The following is a 16,515-nucleotide window of genomic DNA, read 5'->3' on the forward strand; positions in this document are numbered from 1 at the left end:
TATTTATTAATATTTATTTACGGAGCTGGATGCACTTTTTATTCAGACATAAAAATCATAATAGATTTATATTAAGATAATATACAGAGCTGGATGCACTTTAACCCATTCCCGAGGTAGAGGAACAATCCCATTTCCTATTCGATAATTGACTTGGAATGAAAATTTTAAAAGTAAAACAAATTGCATAGAAAAAGGTATTGAAAATTCCACTTCTTCTGTCGAGACGACCGTCTAGTAGCCCATTGTATATGTAAATACACGTAGACAGCCCCTGGTTTTCTTTCCTGTTGCTCCCAAAACCATGAAAATTTTCTGTTGCGTGGCCATCAGATTTGAATGTTTTGATCAATCTTTAGTCTTAGTCGATCGTCTCCAATCCCCGTATTCTGCAACTGCACAGCATAAATACAGATTAACTCTGGGTTTTCTGCGGCTGCTCGGATTCATATTAAAAATAACCAAGCAGGCATCATAGTTAAGGGAAGTCGGAGCTCTAGCTGGTGGTCCTGTCGCTTAAAAAGATTAATAAGAGTGGAAGATTCTCCTTACGTAGCGCAAATGAGCAGTACTAACGTAGTGCAGATGGTTTACAAGCTTTGCAACGAAACCTTTTCTACCTCAGCAGCTCCACATATACCTCCAGTACCGGAGGCCATTCAGAGATTAACGTCTCTTCTTGGTAACTCCTCCATTTAATCCTGCTTTTGTCTTTTGTATATATTTATCATCTCAGAATTGAGCGTGCAGGTGTCACAATAATTAATAACTACCATCTTAAATTGTCCTTCATGGAATCAGGTGATCTGATTCTAGTTGGGTATAATACATTTACAATCAAAACAAATCTCGAAGTCTAGAAAGTCAAACGCTTTTTCTCTTCTGAGAAAAGCTAAATATTTTTAACAGTCCAAAATTATCAGTAATCCATTTATACCATATAAAGATAATGCTCGTAGGATAGTTATAAAGAATCTTTTAAAACTTTTGGTTTTTTCAATCCCTTGTTTCTTTAACCCTCCCTAATCTTTGGGGATTTTAGATCACGCTGAGATCATGTGAGGCTATATTTATTTAAGGATGAAAAAAAAATAGTTAACATATATATTTCTAAAGAGGACCATGAAGCCCTAAAAAATTTATATAAAAAATCAGTAGAAAGCGTATTTTAAACTTTGCAACCTAGAGGTAAGTTAGAGACGCCTTCCTAACTGGTGATACGACCAAGCAGCAGTTGTAATAAGACAGATGGTCCAGGACTAATGACGTGTTAGCCGAATATTTGGGACCAAGTAATTTGGGCATAAAATTTCAGGTTAAGATGCTGTGCTTCTTCAAAATTAGACATAAGGTATATATGACTTTCCAGGTTTACAAACCCTTTCCCCATCATCTATGACAGTTTTAGCTCGGAATGAGATGTGAAGTGAAGCTGTAATTATTGCAAGATGAAATGAAAACGATTCGTATATTTTACAAGCATTCACATTTTTAACTGTAAAAGGACGTTCATAAGTTTATTAATTCAATGTAAAACTTATATCAAAATCAATAGAAACACTTTTAAGTTAGATTGAAATCACACGAGTATTTAATTATTTCATGATGAGAAGAAAGAAGTGATATATTTTACAAGTCTATCAGTATAAAGGGACGATCTAAATCCATGGCAAAAAGAATTTAAATCAAAATCAGTAGAAAGCTAATTTTAATGTTTGAAATCTAAATAAGAATTAGAAATAAGACTTATGGCTCTTCATTTTGTTTATATTTCATACAAGTAGTAATGACCTGGTCAGAGGAATTATTTTACTAACGTCTACTTTGAAACTTAAGAATAGAATGTTGGAAATATATATAAGTTAGCCAAGTTTAAGTTCAAGTTTTGTTGTGGGGTTTTGTCTACGAGCGGTGATTTTATACATTGCGTATTGATTTGTATTGCAATGTTGCTCGGTACTGATAATGGTAAAAAAATCCCATATTTAAAAAGAAATGATCCAGATGCATCATTCATTGTGTCAAAGTTTAATAATGTTCTTAACATTGAATAATTTGAAACTATTTTCGTTAAATATTTATGTCTGAAAACCTCATCGCTGCAAATCTCTATATCATTTTTCTTTTTTGGTCCTCTCCAATCGTGAAAATTCGTATTGCAGATACAGTGAAACCCATAGACTTGGGCCTTGACGAGAAACATTCTGCCTCCTCCTCTTCAACGACAGCCAAAAGAAGAAGAGAACGCAATCGTTCAGGATCGGGAGATAGTTGGACTCCACAGGTCACATATATCCATATTCATGATTGCCAGAACTTTTCGGTGAATAACCAAAACCCAACTAATTCCACTAAATTTTGCTTGTGCTTCACTATAGAGGAAGAGTACTTGTGACAGAATCAGGGATAACGTGAGTATCTATATATATATATAAAGACACACACGGAATTACTATGCATTTCAAGTTTTCAATTAGTCTGTCTTGCCTGCCAAATATTTGGTGGAACTGATGTCTTTATTTTGATCAATCAGATGGGAATCTTTTGTTTACCTAGATTAGCAATAATTCCACTCCACGATCATCGTGGCATGACAGTGGTAAGCAAGCTTTTGTATGGCACAATGCACGTCAAGTCTTATGATTGGTTAATTGATCCCATATCCAACATATCCAACAATTCCAACCACCAATATTCTCGCCCACCAGGATGTAAGCCTCCTTGTGATTAAAATGTTTCTTAACATTCATGTAATTGCGTCGAGATAAGAACACTGAAATACTGTATTTATTGATGATCCTGCTATTACGCATTTGTCTTTTACAGTGAGACTTGCAGAGTTGAAATCGGACGCTGTTATCAGAGCTCCATATTGTGAATCATCCGTATTATATCCAACAACAGGGGGAAACATACATTCCTTCACAGCAGTAACATCTTGTGCAGTGCTGGATGTACTAGCTCCTCCTTATAGAGAGGATCCTGCTTACTACCGTGTTTTTCCTTCCTCCACTCGACTTTTGCGTAAGGGTAAGCTCTAATGATCTTCCTTGAAAACCTTTAATTAAATTGCTGTAGAAACTGGTTTAGCGTGATTTATGAAAGTGTATTTCTATGGATATGTGATTTGACAGCGAGAAAAAGCCAAGGAGATATCGCTCATGAAGGGTTTGTGTGGTTGGAAGAAGTGGAAAAGCCTGATAACTTCATCCTTAAAGGGAGAGCATATGCAGGCCCAATCATTAATGTTATTTGATCGTGTTACTGCCTCAACTAGTTTTATCATAGACGCGATTTTGCCTATAGACTGCTTATATCAAAGGCCATTGTTAGATAATTGCTTTGCTTTTGGACATTGGCATGTGGTCCGTTTGGTTGTGTTGTTAAGTGAACACGACTCTCAACAGTGCATACGTTAGTGCGTGCATGCAAACATGCAATACTTAATTTGGGAGTGGAATAAGTGTTCCGTACGTGCAACCATACAATGATCATGTTTATGTTTGGTTCTACATATAGGCCAATATTTGGCTGGAAAAACACCGCTGTTATAATCGTTGAACATATCAATTGAATAGATTGAGCTTTAATTAGGTGTATACGAAGACTGTTATAATCTTCCAAGATATTTAATTGAATAGATTGAATTGTAATTAGGTGTTTAGCTCGTCTGATTATGTTGCTTCGTTTTCTTATGCAGAATTTTACAGTAATAGTGTTGTGAACAGGATTGTATATTTTTTAGATGGTGTTAGAACAAGGTTAGAGATCTAGGGATTCGTTAGTAAATGTAGTTATTTAATCTCAGGATTTTGAAACAATAGTTAATAGCAATAAAAATACGTTATTATTACTGTTTTTTTTCCCTCATTAGATAGAACATTCCAACTATTATGAGAGTCAAAATGTATACCTGGATGGTTCACAGAATATGATTAGTCTTAGATTCTTCATAATAAGAGCGCCAATTTCTGTAAAAAAGTCAAATTGATTTGGATATAAAATCCGTCAGAGAATTGAAGGAGCTGAAAAGATGGGAAGAATTGCATAAATATTTGGATAGACATACAAGCCAATTTCTGTCAAAAAGTCAAATGGATTTGGATATAAAATCCGTTAGAGAATTGAAGGAGCTGAAAAGAAGATGGGAAGAATTACATAAATATTTGGATAGACATACAAGCCAATGGTAGAACGATTATAGAGATGCTCCTATGCTTGTTCCTAGAAAAAATGATATTAACATCATAAGAAATGTCTTAAGGATTGGGCGCTAGAAAGAGAATGTGGAGATCCAAACTGTGTTGAACGTTAGCATGTCGCAAACAAAATCAAAGCCCAATTCCATCCAGCTTCTCTTACGGTTGATGATGCATTTCATACCACATTTAAGTAATGACACTAATAGAAGGGCAAAGAAAAGATTCTATATATTCCCAACATTCGCAAGGTTAGAATCAGCAATGCATATTTACTCCAACCAAAATAATTAGGCTAATAAATGCTTTTATAGTAACATACAAAAACATTTGGATGAAGTAAACCATAGTTTGGCTCTTTATCATGCCCTAGCTTCCATGCTCTAGTGAAATCTTCAATTTGGATAGACCTAGAAGGATTTATCTCAAACATAAGGTAAATGTAGTGGGGCAAATTTTTGGAGTGTAAGTTGGGAATGTGAAGACACAAGAAGTTGAAACTTTTAAATTTAAATAAAATTCTTAATGAATACTAAGAAGTTCTTTGTTTTTTGTTTTTTTGGAAATATAATGTAATTTATATAATGGTAATGTTTTATATTATATATATTCCATTAATGTTAGAAATTTTAAATTTATAATAATAATAATAAGAATTATAATTATAAATTAATTAATTAATGATACAATATAAAAAATAATAATAATTAAAATAAATAAATTACAATTTAAATAAGATTAATGGTTGCAATGCAATATGGTTTTTGTCTTTTCTACTAATTAATTGAATAAGGTTATGTCACTTTGTGCAAGACTCGCTTTTTGTCATTTCTTGAGAGTTTCCACATTTCCGCCATTTGTCGTTATTTACGCATCTAAACCTCTGCATTGTGCACAATGCAAGCTACCTTCACAAAGCTTTCCTTCACACCTCCATACTCCACACAATGAAAGTCATCTTCATATAGCTTCATTAAAGTAGAATGTTAAAACTTATAATTCAATAATCCAGTGACATTTGAAAGTCAACAAATATAGTTTTGAATATATATTTGCAAATGATCTGATGTATGGTGGCACTAAGTACGGATATGCATGTGTGTGCACACATGAGAGCACGGTAATTATTTTAGAAAACAATGTTGTTCAACTCAATTTGATAGTTACTTGATCTATAAATGTAACCACCCCTCTGAATTTTACCAAGTTTCACCGGCCTACTAGGGTAAACATGGCCCAACCTCCCAGATCCAATTAAGAAAGTGGAACCGACAATTAGAACTTACCAATAATAAATTGACATCCTACAGGGCTTACATGACACCCATGAGTTAAACAACGATTCCAAGTGCCCAAACCCCGAGCTATACTTCCTTTTAAGTAACTTGGGCACACAACTGTTTTAGTCGGCAGGATTTACTATTGAATCTCTGATTCTATTCAAGTATAAAATGAAATGTTTGTAAATGAAATATCCAAACTTTTGTGTTCAATGTAATCGTTAATATGGTATCAAAACGAGGGTCGTGAGTGAGGGTCGTGAGGCCTACATTGAGCAGTGGTGGGACTCGCTGAAAGGCACTCAATCAAGTCCTATTTCATTTCATCCCATGTGGTGTGAAGCTCATTAATTGAAAGAGGTGTTGTTCCTTATGATTGGAGGTGTTGAAGAAGCCACCACATCAATTGGAACATGGAGAACTAGTCGCGTATTGAAGAATTTGTTGAGACCTGTGTATGGTGTGACATAGAGCTTGTTCACTTTTGTGTTAGAGGTATAGTGAACGAAACCACTTGGCTACAAACTTAAATGTTCTCCTGTAACCATTTTTGTTTGGTTCTATTCCACCACATGCGAGATCTAGATATGACAAATATATGCTACTTGTCTTGAAGAAGTTCTCATCATTAGACCTTGCTTTCCTATTGAGATTCTTTTCAGTAATGGTAAACATGTATGTAAAGAAAAGTGCAACTGTTACATATATTGTTTGATTCATGGGCTTTGCTTGCAAAATGTGGAGGAAACGTCACCACATCTATTGTTGATTATGTTGTAGATCCAACCTCTGATATGGAGAGTCGGCTTGTGTGTGAAGTGTTAGAAAAATTGAATTTACATGGAGAGGCAGAGGGGAGAGTTTTCCAGAAGCTTGATTTCACGCAGCTATACAGAGGCTTAATAAAACACAGAATTCACTTACAACAAAAACAGAGTAAAACAGAGTAAGCTTGGAGCAACACAATAAAACTTAGGATTAAATTATAATTCATGAAAATACATTCATATGAGATTGCGGCTCATTCACCATGTAAAAACAAGGTCTACAATGATTTACACTCCACCAGGGGTTTCGAAGTACCACATAGTAATTGTTGTTTTCACGCACCCACCAAAATTTGCTCCACAATTTTCTTTCTCCTCACAGACTCTAGCTATCTAACTTACCCAACCTCACTTTCTCTCTCACAAAATGACTTTTACATCCATATTTATCTCAACACACAATTTTACATTAATACATGACAGAGCAAATAATTAATATGCAGTTGTTGTTGAGTGTGGACAAAAATTGCGCAAGTGTTTGTGGATTGTGAACAATATTCACGCAGTAAATGCTTATCTGTATTTACCAAACTTCATTAAATTACTTAACTTCTTTGATGTGCTGTAGAATGGTTTGCGATGTACTTCTATTCTGGCTTCAATGCTTCCATCTTCAAACAAAGACGCAACCTGCAAAAATACTTCTGAGAAGTATGGTTGTTGTCAGGGTGTTTAACGCGGTGGTTGGGATTAATATTTCCAACACTCCCCCTTAATCACAATTGCTGCCATTGACAATTCCCAAACAATTTCTGAGATAAACAAAGCTTTCACGTGCCAATGGCTTTGTGAAGATATCAACAAATTGTTCCGTGACGTGCAGTGTTGCACCACAATTTCATCATTGTTAATCAACTCTCTAATGAAATGATATTTAACATTAATATGATTCTTTAACAATGCAATTGTTGAGGCGTTGTCGCAGAAAATAGTTGTCGTTCCCTCTTGGTCATGACAAAGATCCCTCAACATCCTTCTCATCCAAACTGCCTGACACGTTGTTGATGTTGTTGTGACATATTCAACTTCTATTGTTGACAATTAGACTATTGGCTGCTTCTTGGAGGCCCATGAAATGGCTCCAGAACCCAAATGGAAAACATATCCTGACATGCTCTTTCTGTCATCGACACTTCCTACCCAATCACTGTCAATGTAACCAACTAGCCTGAAATCACTTGTTGTTGTGTACAAAATGCCATATTATTTTGTCCCATTGACATACCTTAGAATCCCTTTCGTTTCTTACCAATGTGTCTCCTTGGGTGTCTCCATGAACCTCGACACCAAACTTACTGCATACATTATATCCAGCCTAGTGGCGGTCAAATACATCAAGCTGCCTATCATGCTTTTGTATAATGTCAGATTGACATTGCTGCTGCAATCTTCTTTGCTCAAATTCAACCGCATGACAATTGGAGTTGGTGCGGGCTTGCTATTCTCCATTTTAAACCTCTTCAAAATGTCTACCACATACTTTGCTTGAGAGATAAAAATGCCATTTTTTGTTTGCCTCACTTCTATGCCCAAAAAATATCTTAATAGTCCCAAGTCAGTCATTTCAAATTCACTCTTCATGACTTGATTGAAATCAGCGATGAGGAAATCATCACTGCATGTAAAAATAAAATCATCTACATATAAGACGACAATAAGAATCTTACCATCGCTCTCTTTGATGTAGAGAGTAGGCTCACCATCACATTTGTCGAAACCATTGTCCAACCAATAGGCATCTCTCATGCTATATCATGCACGTGGTGCTTGCTTAAGCCCATAAAGAGCTTTCCTCAACCGATACACTTTGTCTTCTTGGCCTTCTACCTCATAACCAGGCGGTTGCGCAACATACACTTCCTCTTTCAGTACTCTGATGCACATACCATGCAATGAATCTACAATAGGTAGCCTTAAAATCTTAAGGCTACATTGATAGTCTCAATTAGGAAAATCTACCCCTTCTAGCCCTATAAATTCCATTAAATTGTGGTCATATTTATCCCCAATTATGTAACCCTCTAACTTCAGACCATAACGATTTAATAATATAAAGAAACCTTTGCTAAATGGCTTCAATAGATTCCCTTCGACAACAAAATAATATGTAGACACAGATCTTACCCTTAACAAGCAATTGGGACTCCCTGGAACCTATGGGTTATCGATTTCGTAGGTCACTGGGGAAAAAAATGCAGCGTCCATTTAAAAATTTGATTTCCGCCTCTGTTCAAAAACCTACCTCGCAGACTAGCATCAACTACTACACCACCGATACGTGTATGCCTCTTAGGTCACTTTTCACATGTAATAGTTATGTTAAAGCTGTCCATGCGTTTCCACTTCCCTGTCCAGGCTTGGTTCAGTAATTTGGCATACACCAGTAATGAAGTTATCCCTTTTTAATTTGGTACTTGAATTATATCCACAGGTTGCTTCATTCCCATCGCCAATCTAGTTCTTCTCTGTTGACACATGCCAATTTGCTCCATCGAAGTGAAATGTTACAATCGGAACTGTTATATTTGCAAAGCCGAAGGGTTCTTCGTAACAGAGGCTCAATTAATACATAAAGCCACCGCTCAGTTGAGTTAATACTCTTGCCTTGAAATCAAAGTCAAACTCTTTAAAAGCTAGCTATAAGCCACTACGCAGAGATCCAGTGAACAACACAGGAAATATTATTGCTCAACCAATTTGGTTACCAGGGAGAAAAATATATAAATTTTCAAGGAATATATGAGAATAGATCCCCTGTTTCTTCATTCAAATCACAGGGATCTGGATCCTCCATTCTCATCAATCAAGATACTGTTAGACTCCATGAATTGAGACTAGGAAGTAAGTAGCACTGCGCCATCACGATTTAAAGCATTGCCACAATCATTTGCAGGGAACCAAAATAGAACACACTCTTAATATATACATAACCAAAAAAAAATCGTATAACCAAAAGAATATATATATGATTTACACTCGTCCATTCAACTATATACACAATATTTGGTTTGATATTCATTCATTTGGCCATCTACATCTCTAATCAATCTCTCACACTCACACTCTCCCTTTGAAGCTTACCAATGTATACAAAAGGATTCTGCAACCATTTTTGGTTCAGATCCACAATTTACTCAACCATTTCCTAAAAATCCTCTAATTCCACTTTTAACTCAACTAATCCTCTATTCTAGGATCTCCTAATCCCTAAGATCTCTATGATATCTTCACAAGTCAAACACCTCTCATATTCTCACGTTAACTAAGAATATTTACATTGAAAACCTCACATACATTTTCTTACTCAATTTATTAAAAATATATAAATTTCCAATTAATAAATTAAATTTCAAATCAAACATCACACCCCCTAAGTTAACCAAATATACAATGATTTTCTGAGCAGGATGCTCTTGCATCATACTCCATTCAAGAACGATGATTTTATGTCCATTTGACACACTTTCCATTTATGTTGCGCAGAAATCGCCACAACCACGCGCACTGTATCCATCCTTGCTACTGGCGCAAACGTCTCCGCGTAATCTCTTCCATGCTGGTACTTGTATCCTTTGATGAATAGCCTTGCTTTATGCCTTTCAATCTTTCCCTCAATGTTGTTTTTGGTCTTATAGACCCTCTTCACTCCAATGACATGGTTTCCTTTCGGAAGGTTCACTAACTCCCATGCGTCATTCCTTTCTATTGCTTCTATTTCTTCCTCCGTTGCCGCAACCCATTTTTCTTCTTTGACTGCATCCTCAAAATGGATTGGGTCATCTACATGACAAAACAAGGCAAATAAGGATTTCAAACCAGCACTACTATCAATTTCATCTTGGTCGTAAATTTCATTTAAATTTCTGAATTTTGGTCTTCTTGTGCTTGCTTAATATGGGCTTGACATGTCACTTGGTGTTGCGCTTTGTGGCGTGCTTGGAGAAGCGCTTGATTGGCTACGCAAAACTATCCTATTATTTGTTGATGGTGTTGCTTGATGCTTGCTTTGTTGCACTTGAATAGGTGTGGAGGGAGTCATTGTTGAGGAATTACTTGATGTTGTTAATTCCTCTTTGTCCTGATGTGGTATACATGCTTTGACATTGACTGTCTTTTCTAAACTTCCATCCCACGCTTCCTCTTCTATAAAATGCACATCTCTGCTGATTATGACCTTCTTGGTTAATGGACTGTAGAGTTTGTATGCCTTGGATTCATCACTGTATCCAACAAATATACATTTCTCCCCCTTTCTATCCGACTTATTCCTCAACTCATCCGAGACATGTGCATCGCCATACATCCAAAAACTCTCATGTAAGTGACACTATGCTTTCTTCCACTCCATGCCTCTTCAGGAACTATGTTTTAGACGCTTTTGGTTGGATATCTATTCAAGATATATGTTGCACAAGCGATAGCTTCAACCCAATAATCATTTGGTAATGCTTTGCCTTCATCATACTCCTTGCCATTTCCATAATGGTCCTATTCTTCCTTTCTGCCACACCATTTTGCTAAGGTGTATACCTTCTTGTAAATTGCTTGTGAATTCCATGCTCACTGCAAAATTGAAGGAAGTCATTTGAGATGTATTCTCCACCTCTGTCAATCCTGAGGACTTTGATGTACTGTCCACTTTACTTCTCAACAAGAGCTTTGTATTGGCGAAAGTTCTCAAACACTTCAATTTTATGTTTTAAGAAATAGACCCATGTCTTCCTTGTGTAGTCATATATGAAGGTCAATAAATAGTGGCTGCCACCAATTGATGGTGTCTTCATTGGTCGACATAAATCTGAGAGGACAATCTCCAAAGGTGCCTTTGCCCTTACTGACTTTCCTGTTGGAAATGTCTCTCTATGTTGCTTGCCCAAGATACATCCTTCCCATATGCTGTTTGGTTTTTCTATGAGTGGAAGTCCCTTCGCCATGCCTTTCCTATGTAGCAAATTCAAACCTCCAAAGTTGAGATGTCCAAATCTCAAATGCCATAACCAATTTTCATATTTGACTATTGCTTGAAAGTTTATTTGTATGACAGCTACATCTTCTCTTGCATCCTCATGTGAGTTCATTGAGAGTTGTGCTTGCGCACCTTCTCTCTGCAAATTCCATCTTATTTTTAGGAGAAAAATTCTATTGTTTGTCATCTAAACCTTTGCAATCAACTGTTTGCCTCGAGGTCTATCCAAAATTGTGCGCACATCATTTTTGAAAAAGACATTGTAGCCCTTTTGTATGAGTTGTCCAATGCTCATGAGGTTATGCTTCAGACCAGGGAGAAAGTAAACATCTGCGATGTACTTCTTCTCCCCCTTCTTTGTTAGGATATTAACTCTTCCTTTTCCCATGACAGAGACTTTTCTATGAATCCCTAATGTCACTTCAAATTTCACACTTTCATCTAGATTGGAAAACATTTCTATGTTTCCTGACATGTGGTTGCTACACCTTGAATCTAGATACCATATATCACTTTTTTTTTTCTTGTGCTACATTATAAGCTAAAAACATGTTATCATGGTTCTGAATTTATTTTGTGAAATTTCCACTTGGTTTGTTACTAATGTCATATTGCTTCTTTCTACATTCATTTGCATAATGAACATACTTTGTACAATAATGACATTGAAATTGAGATTTATCATACCTCTGACCTTGTGCTTGATTTTGGCTTAGGCCTTGACTTGGATTTTGATTGCTTCCTCTTCCATTTGAGCTTGAAGGGTTGCTTCTTCCACCTCTGTGTGGGCTTCTTCCTCTTCCTCTAGCATATGATCTTCCTCTGCCTCGACCTTAACCAAATGATACTTGTGTCTTGAAGGCATGCTTCAATGAGGAGCTTTTTGCTCTATTCAGTTTATGTTCATGAGAAATCAGTGATGCATTAAGCTCATCCACTAAGAACTGTGAGAGATCCTTTGTCTCTTCTATGGCCACAAAAATGGCATCAAACCTTGTTGGAAAACTTCTCAAAACTTTCTCAACTATTCTTCTTTCCTCAAGTGTCTTACCATGAGACCTGATTTGAGTAACCAATGCAATTACATGTGTAAAAAATGAGTCTACATTCTCAGACTCTTTCATACAAAGTGTTTCAAAGTCTCTTCTCAACATTTGCAACTTTGTTGTCTTGACTTTTGCCATGCCTTGGTAGGCTATCTGGAGGGTGTCCCATGCTTGCTTGGACTTCGTTGCTACTGCAACCCTTGGGAAAACACTTTCATGAACTACTTGAAAAATGTAGAAGAGGGCTTTTGCATCCTTCTTCCTGTTGTCTCTTAACAAATCTCTTTCTGCTTGAGACAAGACATTGTATGTTGTTGCATCTACTGGTTCTTGAAAACCATTCTCCACCAAATCCCAAATGTCTTGAGAAGAAAATAGGGCCTTCATTGTAATAATCCAATAATCATAATTTTTTCCATTAAACTAAGGTATTTGAGGATTAGTCAAGCTTTTATTTGATGTTTCCATTTCTGAGTGTAAGAAAAAAAACTTTCTACCTGCTGGTAAATATGCTAAAAAAAATTTGCCCTCAAAACAATTTTAACTACTAGTAAAAACACTTGTTTTTACATTAACAAAGTTTAACCTGCTCTCATACCATGTTAGAAAAATTAAATTTACATGGAGAGGTAGATGGGATAGGTTTCGTGAAGCTTGATTTTGCGCAGCCATACAGAGGCTTAATAAAACATAGAATTCACTTACAGCAAAAACAAAGTAAAACAGAGTAAGCTTGGAGCAACACAATAAAACTTAGGATTAAATTCTAATTCATGAAAATACATTCATATGAGACTGTGGCTCATTCACCAAGTAAAAACAAGGTTTACAGTGATTTACACTTCACCGGGGTTTGCAAAGTAACACACAGTAAAACACAATAACTGTTGTTTTCACACGCCCACCAAAATTTGCTCCACGATTTTCTCCTCATAGACTCTAGCTGTCTAACTTACCCAACCTCTCTTGCTCTCTCACAAAATGAATTTTACATCCATATTTATCTCAACATACAATTTTACATTAATACATGACAGAACAAATAATTAATATGCAATTGTTGTTGAGTGTGGACATAAATCACATAGGTGTTTGTGGAGTGTGGGCAATAGTTGCACGGTAAATGCTTGCCTATATTTACCAAACTTCATTAAATTTCTTAACTTTTGTGATGTGAAGTGGAATGGTTCATGCGGTACTTCTATTCTGGATTTAGTCCTTCCATCTTCAAACAAAGACGCAACCTGCAAAAATACTTCTGACAAGTATGGTTGCTATCAGGGTGTTTAACGCGGTGGTTGGGATTAATATTTCCAACATGAAGAGCCCCTTTTACGTAGTTCCTAAGGAAGTCGAGCATGTGTGGATTGTTACCAAGTGTGGAAGTGCGTGTGGGACTCTCATCCTCCCGTAAGTTATGTAATTAGTTTAAGTCACTATTGTGGTGAATGTTTTCACTGTTGTTTTGAAGAGTTGATCGTTATGTGTGGAGGATTGATCCGATCACTACTATGATGACTATGGATATTAGTGAAGTTGTGTTGGATTTGTATTTATGTTGCGAGCTTGTGGCCAGTAAATCCCCAACCAAAGGTGGTTCGAATTGTAGCCCATGGGTAGATCAAAGTGTTAGAAATTGTAATTACTTTTGCATGAGGAGTTGGCTAAACATAGAGAGTTAGTTAACAGAGTGATTGAGTGATTGAGTGTTTGAGTGTTGAGTCAATTCAAGTTAAGTGATATATGAATTTTAGTGGGTGGTTTCATGTGGATGCATGTCAAGATATTTTAGGCAAGTCACTAGTTGGAAAATGATAAATACCCTTCACCAGGTTCATTGTAAGTATCATGTTTTGTGTGATCAATAGAAGAGAAACAACTCGTGTTTTATGTGAGAATTCATGCTTTATCTCCTGCACCTTCCCAACACAAAGGAGGTTAGGGCCTAGCGTCAGACACGTCGATCTTGTGTGTTAGCTACATACCGCAAGGAAAGATCCAAGGTTGAGCCATGTTGAATATTTGGGTAAGCTCCCAATTTCAAGCTCGCGCTAATAGTGTAACAAAACAAAGGCAAGTGAGTTTAGTGTGAAGGGTCACAATTGTATGGTGTTGTAGACTGTATGCGAGTTGGTCATTGGTGGTTGATTTGTGAAGTGTGGTTAACACAGTGTAGTAGAAAAACATGCTTGCAGAGAGGCTAAGTGTAGCAGTAGAGTGCTCGAGGTCGTCGCCATTGTAAGGCCGATCCGCCAAGTTGGATGGTGTAGCGTGGGCCGTGTTGAAGGCCAATCTATGTTTAAGCTAAAGATATGGAAAAATAAAGGAAGTTTTCAAATTGAATTCAACGTAAGAACATTGTACCTTTCCCTGCTATCTGAGTGCCTGATTAGCATTGGAAGGATTGAGTTGGGAGCAACACATTTAAGATTTGGGAAAGTGGATCATGAATCATAGGTGAGAGATTAAAATAAGAGGCATTATGGGAAGGCATTATCCTCATTCCCTTAAGAGATTGTCGAGCAATAGTTGGAGCATATGCCAAAGTGTAAGGCAAATCCTAGCTTAGCTAAGTGTTGTGTGGAGTAACCCACGTCAAGTGTGAAACAATTCCGTGGAGGTGACCTACATCTTGTGTGTAACTGCACATGTGGTTTGAAGTTGAGGACCAGTCGTGGGAGGCATCACTCTGTGTAGGGAGGAATAATGTAGCCCAAGAGAAAGAGTCACCAAGGGCGAAGGAGTTGGTTGTGCTATCATAAAGTGGTCAAAAGGTCGATTGATAATCTTCCCTTGGTGGCACATCCCTACATGCGTGGAGTGTGGTAGTGTACATGTCGGGAACTGCATTGAAGTCCTACAAAAGATTGAGTTGGTTGTAGTGTGTAAAACAATTTTCAATAGAGAAAACTTGTGAGCTGTAAGGAGCCCATTGTCAACCCCTGGGAGATTGCATGGACGTACAACAAGCACCAAACGTGGCCTAGAAACCCATGGTACAATGAGCATGGAGGAGAACTGGGATCAAATACTTGCATGATACTACACGTACTGTTGATCAGGTCGTTGTAGTGGTGCCTTTATAGTCAGTGCGTTGTCTAGTGTAGTGGTCTTGGAATGGAGGAGGCATTCCAAAGTGGATCATCTACAACGATATGTGAGTCTGTGACTTCCTGTGAGTCGCTGGAGCTGCTTGTAGCAATGTGGAGCTGCATAGAACTTTTGTTTGAATATTTGTCACAATGAGCACTGTCACAAAAGAGAAATCCAGAAACTGGGGAGTGAGAAAGCTAATGTTAATGAAGGTGCTGAAAGTATCAAGATGAAAACTACAATTATTAATGAAGAAAGTATGTTTATAGTTTATAGTAAAGAAGCATGTGAACCACTATGTGAACCCTTGGTAACTTCAGTTAAATATGATGAAGAACTTTTTTCAAGAGAAGGTTGGTTACAACTGTTGTAGGAGAAGAAATTTATAGATGATTTGTTAAGTAGAAGAGTAATTATGCTTGTATATCAATTTGACGAGCGAGGTGGAACTGAATACAAGGATTTGGTATAAGAAGACAAAGTTGGAAAGAACTCAAATTATGATGATGTAGTGAATCTCATGAATATTTTTTAGTGTGCAAGTATTGGTAGTAGCTAGGAAGAAGCAACAGAAAAAAGAAGAATATAAGTTAGTTGTAATGTCTATCATCAATCAAGACTTAGACTTTGTTGAAAACAACATGAATGTTTCAATTGAACAATACTTAAAAACTCTCAATCATGGAAGTGAACGTGTTGAAAAAGGAGTTGAAATGAATTGGCATCATCCTAGTTGTAACAAGGAGTAATATCGAGTGTTCATGATATGGATTAAGAAGAAGAAGAAGAAGAATAAAGAAGTTTAGGAACACAAGTTCAAATAAAAGTTTCATCAATATAATGTAACAGAGAAAGTCAAAATGAAATATTTGAGTCATGTTTGTAAGCCTAGCTGAGACTTAGACTAGTAGGTGAGTTAACATATAGGCCATGATTAAGGGGGATATGTCAAAATAATAATCATCACCTATGTTCATGTGATCGAGAAGATCGTTCTATAGCCAACGATGAACTGTTGGCCAGCGTTGTAGCTAGGAAATAATGATAGTCGGTAAGATTAACTGTTGAATCTTCGGCTCGATTCATGTATAAAATGCAATGTTT

The 16,515-nt window shown here is 36.6% G+C and overlaps 1 protein-coding gene across 1 annotated transcript; it reads left to right on the forward strand.

Annotated features, from left to right (window-relative positions):
* The first annotated feature begins 409 nt into the window (after positions 1–409).
* On the forward strand, positions 410–3,273 carry LOC149266887 (plant cysteine oxidase 3-like). The gene is made up of 5 exons (XM_089397583.1): positions 410–682; positions 2,163–2,323; positions 2,534–2,691; positions 2,825–3,030; positions 3,135–3,273. Exons 1-5 carry the CDS (start codon positions 562–564, stop codon positions 3,254–3,256), a joined length of 768 nt encoding a protein of 255 aa, XP_089253709.1. The 5' UTR covers positions 410–561; the 3' UTR covers positions 3,257–3,273.
* The last annotated feature ends 13,242 nt before the right edge of the window (positions 3,274–16,515 follow it).

This window comes from Pinus tabuliformis, chromosome 6, assembly GCF_031772625.1.
Source record: "Pinus tabuliformis cultivar Carrire ecotype Pingquan chromosome 6, CPIR1, whole genome shotgun sequence".
Lineage (NCBI taxonomy): Eukaryota > Viridiplantae > Streptophyta > Pinopsida > Pinales > Pinaceae > Pinus > Pinus tabuliformis.

Excerpts from the sequence above, each read along its gene's own strand:
- LOC149266887 (XM_089397583.1), top strand. The coding sequence starts at position 562 with ATGAGCAGTACTAACGTAGTGCAGATGGTTTACAAGCTTTGCAACGAA. Across the intron at positions 2,692-2,824 it reads TCCAACAATTCCAACCACCA|AGTGAGACTTGCAGAGTTGA; the intron begins ATATTCTCGCCC and ends TTTGTCTTTTAC. Across the intron at positions 3,031-3,134 it reads CACTCGACTTTTGCGTAAGG|CGAGAAAAAGCCAAGGAGAT; the intron begins GTAAGCTCTAAT and ends GTGATTTGACAG.